General features: G+C 52.7%; 1 protein-coding gene across 9 annotated transcripts in view; it reads left to right on the forward strand.

Annotated features, from left to right (window-relative positions):
* The first annotated feature begins 248 nt into the window (after positions 1-248).
* The window catches only part of SLCO2B1 (solute carrier organic anion transporter family member 2B1), a 52,541-nt gene continuing 39,215 nt past the window's right edge, over positions 249-13,574 (forward strand). For 4 of the 9 annotated variants that reach the window (XM_086340837.1, XM_086340838.1, XM_086340839.1 and 1 more), the window contains exons 1-2: positions 249-567; positions 12,903-13,033. In XM_086340837.1, the coding sequence (XP_086196963.1) occupies positions 552-567; positions 12,903-13,033 (147 nt within the window). In that variant the 5' untranslated portion in view covers positions 249-551. Of the gene's footprint in view, positions 568-2,738; positions 2,887-8,188; positions 8,359-12,902; positions 13,034-13,574 lie in introns of those variants that run through there. The other 5 variants (XM_086340832.1, XM_086340833.1, XM_086340834.1 and 2 more) reach the window with 4 other exon arrangements.

The following is a 13,574-nucleotide window of genomic DNA, read 5'->3' on the forward strand; positions in this document are numbered from 1 at the left end:
CTGAGAGGAAACTGGAAAATCAGGACTGAATGACCCCAGGGCTGGGAGGGGCCGTCCACATTCCCTCCACCCCCCATCTCTCCACCACTAGTAGGAGAAAATATCCAAGGGAAATGCCACACCAAGAAGCTGGGAAGGAACAGGCTGAGGGAAGGCTCGTCAGCAGCCTCCTCCCACCAGAGGGGTTGTATCTAAACAAACCCAGCCTCCTCTACAACCCTGGTCCTGGGCTGCCCCAGACAGAAATCAGAGGGATTCAGAGAAAGAGACAGAGAGTAGGAACAAGTGACTAAAGGAGATAAGCCCTTGGCGGGCAAGGTCAAGTCTGAGCAGGACTTCCTTACCCACCTGGAGAGGGGGCTGCTGTCCAGCGTGGCTCAAGAAGCATCGGTCGACCCAGTGGCTGGAATCCGCACACTGGCGCATCCCCACTGCGGCTCCCCAGCTGCTGTCTCCGGGAGCTCCCGTAAGCTCTCACTGCCTCTCTCCTGCTAAAATCCAGTCCTGTAATTGGAATAGGGGCTGAAACTCACCACCCCACTCCAGAAGTCATGGCACCCAGGATAGGTAAGTCTGGACAAAGTAAGAAAGGGGTAGGGAGTCTGGGGGCCATGTTCCCAGGGTGAAGGGGGAGAGCTAACATATGTGCACTGGGGTCGGGGGAGTAGGGGCTCCCAGTTCCCTACATAGAGCCAGGCATATGGCCAGATCTAGTGAGGGTGTGTTGAATGAAGGATTGAAGGACCAGAGAGGTAAGAAGGGTTGCTGTTTACTCAGCTGGAGACAGGGCAGCCAGCTTAACCTCCCTGCTGAGACAGAGAGACCTAAAGAGCAACGGAAGGGCAGGCCCCGTTACTCCCCATGTCCTGTTCCCTCTCTGAAGCAGGCGAAGATAGAGACAGACAAAGCAGACAAAAATAGAGTCAGAAGTATATAGTCAGAGATCCAGCAAGTCCAGAGACACTCAGAGTTGGACAAAGGCGAAGACAGAGATGGCAGGAGAAGACAAAGATCAACAGGTGTCAGCTGCAGCGTGCGGGAGACAGAGGCTCCAGAAGAGACCAGAGAAATAAAGAGAGGCAGAGACAGAGAGAGGGGAAAACTGACAACAGAGATCAGGAGAGAGCAGACTGCATCGGAAAGCTGAGAAGTGGAATCAGAGAGAGACCTGCAGAGACCTTGGGTGTTGGGGTGTGGAGAAGGCAGGTGGGAAGGTGTCTTGAAACCTTGAGAAGAGAAGCTGAGACCAGAGAGTGATGGAAGCACCGTTTGGAGAGGGCGGTGGTTCTGGGAACAGGAGCGCCCAGTGTCTGGGGCAGGAAGAGGGAGGTAGAAGAAACAGAGGATCTTCAGACAGGGTTACGCTCGGGCTAGACACCCTGTGGTGATCACCTCTGGCCTCGCTGCAGCTGTCTGTGTGCCTCTCACCCACTCAGACAAGGCCTGACTTGCATCCAGAGGGAGGGGACGTGTGGGCTTCCTGGGTCGAGCAGGCAGACGCGGCTGTGTTGCAGCCCCGACTTGGGGACTGTGGTGTGGAAGCAAGGGTGGGGTTGGATGCTTCCTCTGAGGGCCTCACAGGAGAAATGACAACGAGGTCAGATTCAGGTGAGTTGGTTTGGAGATGGGCCACCAACAAACCAGGTCTCAGTCAGCCTTGGCAAGCTGTGGGATCCTGGTGATCTTATGGGAATGGGAAGAAACTAGAGACTTTGGTTGTACTGCACCTGTTCCTCAATTGTTATTCTGATGCCAGCAGGGCTTGGTTCTGGAATGTTCTCTGGCTGGTCCTCCACTTCCCACACATACAGCAGGAGGGAGGCTGACCCCAGCATCTGACCACTGAGCCACCAGAAGCCACCTCTGACCTCCCTTCCTGAGCCCTAATCTGAGCTGAGGCCAGGCTTCCTCCACGCCCTCTTTCTGGTCTGAGGGTTGCGGGCAGGACAAAGAGCCTGGGAAGAGACCCACACCCAGCTCGCCCGAGGGAGAGGGGCCAGCAGTCCCAGCCAGGAGCAGACAGCATACAGAGGAACCAGGGTCAAAACTGGCCCTCAGTGAAGCCCCACCAACTCACCATGTGCTTTTAGGCAACAGGCAGAGCGTCCCGGTCTGTGGGGGAGGTGCTTGAGAAAAATGACCTCCCCAGGCCATTCCTACTTTTGTGATTCAGAGAAGCCACTTTCCCTTCTCTGCACCTTTGCTCAGCTTTCCCTCTACCCAAAGGAAGGCACCTGCCCACAATCCCCTTCTGGTGAAAAATGCCTTGTTTTCTAACTCTTCCAAATGCCACCTCTTCCAGGAAGCCTCCCTGACTGATCCTCCCAGTTGGAAGTAACCTCTCTCCCAAACGCTGTTTGACCCTCCCTTTGCAGGGAGTTTCCTGGTGGTGTTTCTGTTGTTCTCTCCAGTCCTAGGTTCAAATGTGGGCCAACCCAGGGTAGGAGGCAGGGCAAGGGAAAGAACCAGGTTCACACTGCAGCTCTGCATCACTGGCCTGATGAGAATGCACACTCTCACCCTTTTTTAATATGTGAGGAAACACATGCTTACAGAGGGTAAGTGACACGTCCAAGGTCACCCAGCAAGCAAGCAGCAGAGTGGGGGGCCAGAACCAGATCAGCCGGATGCCAAAGCCCTTTCCCTTCTGTCCCCTTGCCTTCGGGGTTTCCTCTTCCCTCCACACACCCCACGCTGGCGAGTCTCCACCCACCTTGGGCACTTCTCCACTGGCTCCAGACAAAGCAAGCTGTTGTCTGGGAGCTAGTGACTGCAGAGGGGGCAGGAGAGTTATTCCTCCCAGGCCGGGCCGTGTCCTCTGGGCCAGATATCAGGCAGCTGGGAAACACATGGCGAGCTTGCTTAGACCCCACATTCGGGTGCCAGGTATCTACTCCCCAGTCTGCGTCTGTCTCTCTCTGGGATTCACTTTCTCCATCTGTGCAGTTGATGGTAGGGGTTGGCTGAGGTGGTCGCTTGGTCCCTTCCACTGCTGAGAAGCTCAGCTTTCTGTCTCTGGAGGGAAGAGGCCTCTTGTATGGGGCAGGGGCTTGGCTATCTCCAGGGTGCAAGTCTGGGCCCATCCTGTGGGTAGAGAGAAGATAAACTTGGCTCCTGCTACCCCTTCTGGGCTGCAGTCCAGAGCCCTAAGTGCTAACGTTTGGAGTGATGGACAGCAAGGCCCACCTCTCCAGCCTGGGAGCTCCCTGGGAATGGGGCCTGACTTGATCCATTCCTGAAGCCCCAGAACTCTGCACAGGCTGGGCAGAGGTCAGGTATTGGGGAAGGTGCAGCCCAGAAGCTGTTCTTTTTCTTCCTCATGCTCCCACCCCCACCCCCACCCCCATGACATTCCTTCCCTCTTCCAACCTGCTTTGAAAGCCTACTTTTGTTGAGGACTGGAGATTCATGATAAGGAATGAGATGGGGCTACAGTGAGGTGCTTGGGAGTAAAGGTAAGCACAGAGAAAGATGAGCCAGGACTCATGGTTGGTGGACAGGGTGTGGCCTGGGCCAATGCCTGAATGTCTCTGAGCCTCAGGCTCTGTGTTTTAGGGCTAAGGAGGCCAGCCTGCATTCCCTGCAGGCTCAGGGCTCACCCTCCCTTTTCTCTGCCTTCATCTCTATTTTAAGGGTCATCTTGGGTCTAGATGGGGTAGTCGGGGTCAGAATCGGGAATAGAAAGTCCCAGTGCAGGGTCTGTGACCCAGCTTGGAAACCACCAGAAAAAAGCAACAGCTGGAGGCCTGCAGCGTGTTATTGTCTTCCCAACGGACCACCCAAGGGTCCTGCTAGGAGGAATTTCCCAAAGAGGAAAGCCAAGGCCAAAGCCTGAGACCTGACCCCGCTTCCTGTCTTTGATTCCAACCTCCCCCCGCCCCCACTGTACAGAAGCCCCATGGGGTCACATGAGGCACTGCAGCCCCTTGGAGCCCCACGCTCCCCGACCCCACCCCAGGCCCACACCACAGCCCCTGCTTCCCCAGACCCCCACGCTCTGGCTTTCTCTTCTCCCTCCTTCAGTTTAGCTCAGTTCAACAATCATGTTTTTAAGCTGAGCCCTTGCAAGATGAGAAGTGGTTTTCTGAGAAGGTAGGACACCTTGGGAAGCCAGGCTGAGGGTATAACATGTGCGAAGGCAGAGAGGTGGAAAAGAACAGGATGAATATGGGGAATGGCAGGCTTCTACTGGAGTTACAGAAGAATGTTCACTAGGGTGGCCTTGATCTCCTGGATACTGAGGCGTCTGGACTCACGTGCTGCCGATGGGGTGGAAGGGTGGTTAACCATTGTTGAGGACCACAGTGTACCAGGCAGGATGGTCTTCTTTAATCCTACCACAAATGCTGTGTGCCCAGAGAGGGTAGCTGAGGCTTAGACAGGCTAAATAAACTGCCCAAGGTCATGGCTACAATGTAGCAAACAAATATTTGAACTCAAAGGCTTCTGATCCAGAGGGTTTCAACAGGGGCCTGCTGTAGTCCATCAGGACCCAGGAAAGGAGAGCCTCTGCCTGGGGGTAGTCCACTGGCTTATCAGGCAGATAGGAGGGGGATGTAAACGATGCAGGCGGGTGACCAGCCTGGCATCCCAGAGAAAGGGCTGAGGGAACTGAACCAGGAGGGGGAGTGGTGGTGGAGGGAGAGGGAGCTGGCGTGGGCCGCAGGAGCTAGGCGGGGAAGCCAGCAGGCTGAGGGAACCCAAGGAAATCTAGGAGGTAGGAAGGGCTGGAGGTGGGGTTGACCATGAGGCTGGCCTCCTCCTATAAACACTTTTGGAGGGAGGTACCTGCCATCATTGTGACAGATACATTGCCCAGTGTCTGCTGCTGTGAATATTTGCCTCCCCAGGCTCAGGCTGTGGGTGTGTGAGTGCTGGAGGTTGGTAGGTTTTCCAGAAACATCCAGACTCCTTTGTGACACTGCTCTGTCACCTTAACCTTGGCATCTGAACATGGTTCCAGGATGGGTTCCTCCTTTTGCTCTGTAGGGCATATATGCGATGGATCTTCTCACTTTCCAAGCCAAGTTTGCCCACATGTGGCTTTTCTTTCCTTCTCTCCACACGTGCCTTCCAGATGGAGAGCCAGAGGACTGGCTTTGGCCCATGTCCTCTCATGGGCTTTCCTGGAGCCCGTGGCCCCCTAGGCCTCTTCCTCTGGGAGCTCCCCTACCAGCCCAGACTCACATATGGCTGAGCTCACCATTACCCTACAATCCCACCTTCCAAGGCAGTACACCCAGACCAAAAGCTGTGCCTCTCCCCACTCCCCACTCCCCTGCCCCCAGGGCTCCTTGGCTTCCTGCACTCCCCACCCACCTGCTTTTTCAGCAAATCCTGTCCATCCCACCTCCCGGCTGTGGTTCATCAGCTCATTACTCTGCATCCCTACAGCCCCTACCTGGCCCAGGCGTCATGACCATCTGCTCCACTTCTCCTTACTCCTGCCTTCTCCCTGGTCCCGGCCCACAACCTGACCTCTCCAACTCTCCCCCAAATGGCACAGAGGTTTTCATAGGAGGCCAAGTTATACCTCATCCCTGAGCCCAGGATGAAGCCCAGCCCTCCAGCCTGGCATTCAAGGGCAGTCATAGACTGGCCACTCCAGCCTCACCTCCCCACCTTGACCCCAGAGCTCCTATCCTCCTGGACTACTTGTTTCCTGAGCAGTCTTTGCACTTTCATACTTCTGCCCTTTACTCTGATGTTTCTTCCCTGAGGAAGCCTTCCAGAACTTTCCAATGTAGGTTAGAGCCTCTTCACTATGTTTCTGAAGTCTTGGAACTCCTTATGTCACATAGTGAGCACGTGCTGTGGTTCTGTGCTAGATGTTTGCCCTGTCACCACACACACACACACACCCCCTCATAGCTCCCTGAGGGCAGGGAGCTGCTTGCTTCCAAAACCAGTCACCTGTCTTATGGAGCTGTCAGCATGTGTGGGACCTTCATTCTTACTCCTAGAAGAAGCAGAGACCAGCTGTGTCCCCCACCGTGGTGACCCTGGGCAAGTCATGGCCTTTTCTGGTCTTGTTGCCTCACCCAGCCCTGGCTTCCTGTCCCGCAGCACTCCGCAGTTCCCAGGGGTGCTGTGGGTCACAGACAGGGATGCCCACAGGCAAGTGTAAAGGGTCCTGGAGCAAGCCAGATGAGCTCAAAGAGGCTCTCACAGGGCAAACTGCCACATGAAAGGCCAGCGTCTGAGACCAGCTGTTTCCATATGGGAAAGCAGGCCCGAAGTGGCCAGATCTGCTAATCTTTCAAGAAAAAACAAAAAGTGGGGGTTTTGTGTGAAATTTCCTGACTTTTAAATGCTGGCAACTAGCTTAAAAACACTCAGTGAGCCAGTGTTGTTGCATTGTTCAAGCCAAATGAAAACAGCTAGGAGTCAGATGCGCCTCCAGGCAGGACTGCCATCCACCGCACAATTCCAGAGGGCACCCTTCACCTCACGGTGCACAGCTCACACAGCTGCACAGAGGGCCTTTGTCCAGGGCCTCCGTGTTGTAACCATTGTCCTGTATTATCTCTCTGCCAGTTCCTCTGACAGCCCAGGCAAAGTGTGTGTGGTGGCAGGTTTCCGGGAGAGGCCTTACCTTCTCTCTTTTTGGAATTTAAGATATTTATTTTCTTGGCTGTGCTGGATCTTAGTTGCGGCACATGGGAAGTCTCTGATCTTCATTGTAGCATCCGAGATCTTCAGTTGCAGCATACAAACCTTTCATCGGAGGCGTGCGGGATTTAGCTCCCCTGAGGTCATGGAATGGAATGCAGCAGGTGATTATGGAGCACAGAGGGAGGGCGAGGAGACAGCAGAGGGAGGCTTCCTCAGGGGTCTGTGTCTCTTCAGGGACCAGGGGGAGGTGAGAGAGTAATACTGAGGATGGGTGCCCCTGGAGGACAGTAAGTTCTGAGGCCTGGTGACCGGGCCTGGAGACAGCGCCCAGGTGCATCTGGGGCAAACGCAGACAAAACTGAAACTGTGTGTCATCCTGGAGCTGTCAAAGGACGTTGCCTCTGTGACCCTCATACAGGCTTAAGAGGCCAGGCTCATTATTTCTACTTTGCAGAGGCTCAGAGAGCTGCTGGCCCAAGACCACACTGGGTCTGAGTGACCCTAGGTCATACTCTCTCTGCCGAGGGACAGGCTGGAATATTCTGGAGAGAAAGTGCCTTTTTCTTGTCCTTCCTTGGTCCGAGTCCTCCTGCTCCATCCTCAGGATGTGAGAACCCTCCCAGGCTCTCTTGGCATTCCTCAGCTCGTCCCTCCTCAAAGTTCAAATCTGGGCCTTTTTTACAAGTCCCAAGTTTTCACTGCACTCAGGTCCCCTAGACTAGGGGCCGTGTCCTTCTCACCACATTTCTCCGTCCAGCCTTGAACTGACCAATGAACTGACTAAGTGACTGATAAGCTAAAAAATCAGCTGGTAGAACTGTCCCCATACAACCACCTTTGGCAATTCCCTGGAGGGAAGCCAGGCCAGAATCATAAATGGCTACAGGGGGAGTATTTTTCATAGGTTCTAAGGCCATCATTGGTAGCCACCATTTCATAGTTGCTGTTAGGGGCCCAAGAGTCAAACAGGTCTGAGCTCCAGTCTAGGCTTTGCTGTTTACCAGCCCCCGGACCTGGACAGGCCCCTCCCCTCTCTGTGCTTCAGTTTCCTGAAGTCACGGAGTCACAGCAGCTACCTCAATGTTTTGCTGGGCAGATGGGTGAGTGTGCCCAGCGCAGCACATAGGGTAGCCTCAAGGGGAGACAGTGAGCCTCTTCCATCAGGGGATGACGGTGAGCCAGAGAGCTGGGTCTCCAGCCCCTATCTCCGTGGCCCTTCTGGGTGGAAATTTCTCCTGGTTCCCAGGTTCTAGATACAGCAATGCTCTTGCTGTCCCAAAGCAATTATGGAGGTAGGCAGGGTGTTTGTACCTGACAGCGAAGGAAACAATGCTCACTGAGCATCTACTATGCGTCGTGTCCGTGCTGGCTCTCGTATGTTAGTGACACAACCTGTTGATAAGGCAAAGTCTGTTTTTTACCAAGATAAGGGCCAACACACCTCTTGAAGTTTTGGCAGTGTCTCAGAATGGGGAGGAAAGATCAATAGCATTGAGCAAGAATCATGATACAACAGTCCAGGGTTTGTTGGCAGAAACATCAGGGTAAGGATTTCCCAGGTAGAGATTCAAAGAATCAGAGGTGCTCACCCTGCTGACAGTTTTTATTGAACAGTTGCTCCGTCTTTCCAGAAGTTTCTGTAATGAAAAATCAAGCAGTTTGCTGGGGCTGCTCAATCTAAGAAAAGTAAGAAGAAAATTGCTATGAAGACAGTGGAGAAGCAAAGTCAAGTTAATGTCATTGGTAAGGTGTTTTGGGGCTTTTAGGGTCCTCGCTGAATGTGAAGGGAAGGTTCAGGTTCTCAGTGGGCTCTCTCGGCAGTGGGAAGTAGGGGTTGCCGTCCCTGCATTGAGGATGAGGATCCCAGCTGGAGGATTTAAACCTGTGCAACTGCCTGCACGTCTATGAGTGTGCACTGCAAGAAGGAACCCAGGTCCTCAGTCTTGTGGTTGACTGGGGCTTAGACAGGAGGGAGAGAGATAATCTGGAGATGGATGATGGCACCGTCAGAGGAAGAAGTTCACGTGGAGGAGCCAGCTGCATGTGGAAGGGTTCAGTTGGGCCTGTAGCCTCAGAGGTGCTTGAAGATTTCAGGAGAGGGGAAGATTGGCCCTCAGGGGGCCTATGGTGTGCCAGGTCTGAGCCAGGCGCTGGAGATGCCTTATCTCCCTGAGTAGATGCTATATCCTCACTTTACAGAAGAGACAAGCTAATCGAGGGCACATCCATGCTCCACAGAGGCCCAGTGGCTGGGCTGGGGTTCAGACCCAGGTCTGGGGACTTTGCAACCTTTGTGTGTGTGTGTGTGTGTGCGTGTGTGTGCGTGCTAGGTCGCTTCATTCGATTCCAGCGCTTTGTGACCCCCATGGACTGTAGCCCATCAGGTTCCTCTGTCCATGGATTCTCCAGGCAAGAATACTGGAGGGGGGTTGCCATGCCCTTCTCCAGGGGATCTTCCCAACCCGGGGATTGAATGCGCGTCTCTTACATCTCCTGCACTGGCAGGCGGGTTCTTTACCACTAGCACCACTTGGGAAGCCCCTTGAAATGTCTACTCAGTCCCATATCTGCCTGAGATTTGCTGTTTATAGCTGGGAGGTGGCTGGAGGAGGCAGATCCCTGAGTCTTTAAAGAAAACAGAACAGGCAGAGAAAAGCGGCCCTTCCTGTCAGGCTGCTCTCTGAATCTCAGCCCTCATCTCCCAGACTCAAATTCCTGGCCCTGGAGGGGGTTTGGCCGTGGCCAGGACACTCTGCCTTGTAGACATCTGGAGCGTCTGAACTGAAGGTCTCTGGTTGACAGAATTTCAGGGCAACTGCAATTGCCCTGAATTTCTGAGGGCAATTTCTGAGTCAGTTTCTGAATTGACTGACTTTCTGAGCAATTCCAGAACAGTAGGTGATCAACTGACAAACCTGAACAGACAAGTCTCCTAAAGGACAGTGGACCAGTAGACCAGTGACTCAGCAGCGCACGGACATGAGTGTGCCTGTGAGCACGGCCAGCCGTGTGACCCACGACAGGCACACAGACCCCTTGCCCGCCAGCTCTGGGGCTGTAGGAGCTAGGCCTTGGAACCACCTGGCCTACCTGGGGCCCCCAACCCTGGCTGCCCAACTGGGAGAGGAAGAAGCTGTAATTTTCTCCTGGGGCCTGGCTCCCTGCCTCTCCCCTCATTCCTACAGGGCCCCCGGGCTCAGCCCAGGTACACTCCCTCAGCTGCCCTCTCTCCTGCAGAGCTGGCCCTTGAAAAAGCCTTCAAAGGATGGTAAGGACCTCCGAGACAGCAGGTGAGGTGTACCTACAGCCCTGGACTCAGGACTTTCCTTCCAGGGGAAGCTCTACTCCTTATCGAGGCATCGGACTCTCTGCTGCCAGCCCCTCTATAGAAGACTCCAGCCCACAGGAAGGGCTCAAAGTGGACTGACAACCAGTCTGACCAGCCCTGTTCAGTGACCAACTGGCCACTCAACACTCTGACTGGCAGCTGCTCTCAGAACCCAGTGGTACGGGGCCAGGGCTTCCGCTCCCCCACCCCTCCCCCACTCCAGAGGCTCATTACTACAGACTGAGTCACAGGAGTGTGGAAAGTTCTGATCTGGTCCATTGACCTTTTGTCCTCAATCTTACCCATGCACTGGGCTTCTTTCAGACCTGGGGATCCACATTAGTGACTTCTGCCCTCCCAACCTCAGCTCCCACTCCATCATCTGGTTGGCCTGCCCCTTGGGAGGCAGGCACTGCTGCCTTTCAGGTGGCCTGGCTAGGACTGGCTGGGCCAAGACAGAGAAGAATGTTGTGCTTCTACCCCTCATTTAATCTGTACAAGTGGTGCAGAGCAGCATGAGGTTAACACGTGGACTTGAGTTCCTGTACTAGTGTGAACCAGCAGAGCTAGTTACCTGTGAACCTCGGTGTCCCCATCAGAAGCACAGAGCTCATGAATGCACCAAAGGCATGGAGCTGTGGAGAGCTTCACGAGCACTTACCATGTTGGCCAAAAAGTTCGTTCGGACTTGTCCATGAATGGATGGGCCCGAACGAACTTTTTGGCCAACTCGCAGAATGTGCATGCAAGACTTTATGCACAGTATTTATGTTATTATGGGTGACTGGGCTCTGCTTGTGAGAGGAACTGGAGTTCGGAAATTGTCCTGTCAGTCTCCTCTGGTTGAGTTTGCTTGGAACCCCCTTACTTTCTCTTCTTCAAAGTGATGTGCACGGAGCGTTACCTCCACTTCCCCCTCCTAGGCCAATCCCTCATCTCCTCCCTGTCAGGTGTCACTTTTACTTCAGTGTCTCCTTGTTTCCTCTGAGTGTTCGTACCCATTAAAGGGATTCCTCCCCAGCCACACACACTTCCATTGCCTCAGCCAAATTACTCAAGCTATTTGAATAGATACTTTTCCAAAGATATGGCCAATAAGCAATGAAAAGATGCTCAACAGCATTAGTCATTAGGGAAACACAAATCAAAACCACATGAGATATCATTTCACACCCATGAGAACGGTTGTAATCAAAGAGACAGATGATACATATCAGTGAGAATGTGGAGAAATTGGAACCATCACCCACTGCTAGCAATGGGTGTTGGATGGTATTAGAAAACAGTTTGGCAGTTCCTCCGAAAGTGAAACAGAGTTACCCTGTTGATCAGGAATCCAACTCCTGGCTGTATACTCAAGAGAACTGAACATATGTATCTACACGAAAGTTGCTATATGAGTGTTCACTGGACCTGAAACAACCCAAATATCCATCAACAGATAAATGGATAAACTAAATGTAATTGTATGTATTTATATATATATATATATATATATATATATATATATACATACACTGGAGTATTATTTCAGTCATTAAAAGGAATGGAGCACAGATACAAGCTACAAAATGGATAAGCCTTGAAATATTAGGCTAAGTAAAAGAAGCCAGTCACAAAATATCACATGTATGATTTCCTCTATGTGAATGCATTTGAAATATCCAGAATAAGCAAACTCAGAGAGCCAGAAAATAGATCAGTGGTTGCCAGGAGCTGGAGGGATAGAGGAATGGGGAATGACTGCTCATGGGTGCAGGATTTCTTACTGGGGTGGTGAAAGTATTCTGGAATTAGAGAGTGGTGATACTATATTACTAATTAGATAGTATGTAACTAATTAGATAGTCATGACTTTTTGAATATACTAAAACCATTGAGTTATATACTCTGAAAGGATAGATTTTATGGTATATGAATTATATCTCAATTTTTAAAGATTTCTTAGGCTCCCAGGTACCTTGTGTGAGGAGTACAAAACCCTCGCTGGTGGCGGCTGCAGGCTTCCTTATCCCTCTGGCTGAGCTGGTCTTCTAGGTCTAGAGATGTCGTGATGGGGCCCACACCCCTTCCCGAGGTCAGGAGAGTCCTCAGGGCAGCTTTCAGGCTCCATAAGGAGCTTGTTGAATGAGGGGAAATTCCTGCCATGTTGAGAGACATTTGAGACAATGGAGAGGCTTCCGCAGGAAGCAGGGCCCCAGGAGGGGAGGAAAGTCCTAGAAGTCTGGGCTGCCTGAGGTGCAGGTGGTTGTCCTCTAAATGGAGAGGTGGAGCCTCCCAAGGCTGGGCTTCCAGGCTCCTCACTGAGATTAAACCTCAGGAAACCCTGAAAGATGCCTCTGAAAGGGCTGCAGTGAGTGGGAGACTGACAAGGTTACCATGGTTACCGTGGGTCATGGGACCATGATTTGGGCATTGGACTGGTGAGTTCTGTGATTATATGCTGTGTAGTGCCCTGTGGAAGTATTGCTATCTATTCCAAACTACCCGTAGGAAAACCCTGTATGCCCTGACTTTGGACCAAGCCTTGACCATGCACGGGGCCCTAGACCTCTGATCTTAGACTAATCCAGACAAACCCTGACCCACAGTTAGCCTCCAGGAACACTGGACGTCTCACAGATACAGGCCCCAGGAGGGTAGGGCTCTGCATTTTTACACTAGCGCCAGAGCTAAAAGGATGTGTGACGGCATCAGCAGCTTCTCGCTAGAAGGAAGCTTTGTGCTGGGAATGGAATGAAGAGGTGAATAGGTGGTCCCAGTGGGATCTGGCCAGCTTAGGCACATGGAGCACACACATACCCTCTGAGGAAGGGCTGCTTCAGCTCCTGAGACGCAGGAAAGCTGTCGGTGTTTGACTCAGATTCTCACCAACCCAAGAAACACCTTGGGTTGCCTGGTCAGAGTCATTCTCTGAGATTCCATCTCCACTCTCACCCTCTGGCTTTCTGTCCCACAGGGCCAGTGGGTGAGGAGCTCCAGGTGCCAGACAAGGACACCAAGGCCATGGTGGGCACAGAAGACACACCTGGAAGCAAAGCCAGCCCAAATCCTCAAAAGTTACGGCCAAGTGTGTTCCACAGCATCAAGGTACCTCTCGGGACCTGGGAGGAGAAAGGTCATCTGAGCCCGACAGAGCAGGCTCTGCTACTTACAGGCTGTTAAATGCCAAGCAAGACGCTGCCTTTCCCTGAGCCTCAGTTTCCTCATCTGTAGAACGGGTGATCGTGATCTCTAGAAGCACGTAGCTTAATTTCAGGCACATGTTCTTTCCTTCCAGAGAGGCTCTTCTGTGGGCACTGGGGGACCAGTCTTCTTGGCGCCAATTTTTCTAGGGCGAAAGAGAAGGACCCCAGGGATCCTGAACCTGTGTGAATACTGGGAGCAATGGCTCAACCAAGGGCGGCCGTAAACAACCAAATCTGTGCCAGCACCTACACGGTGCCAGGCCCTGTGCCAGGGGCCATTCCACATAGTCTTATTTAGCTCTCACAGTAACCTGGGGAAGCAGGGGTGTCATCCTTGTTACACAGATGAGGAAACCGAAACTTAGAACAGACATTCTATTTTTAAGCTCCAGCATAAACACCCTATTTTTAATTCTGTGAGACACGTTTTTCTCTTGGGAATT

Source organism: Bos grunniens, chromosome 15 (assembly GCF_055505025.1).
Source record: "Bos grunniens cultivar Pamir isolate PY7600 chromosome 15, Bosgru_T2T1.0, whole genome shotgun sequence".
In the NCBI taxonomy this organism is placed as follows: domain Eukaryota; kingdom Metazoa; phylum Chordata; class Mammalia; order Artiodactyla; family Bovidae; genus Bos; species Bos grunniens.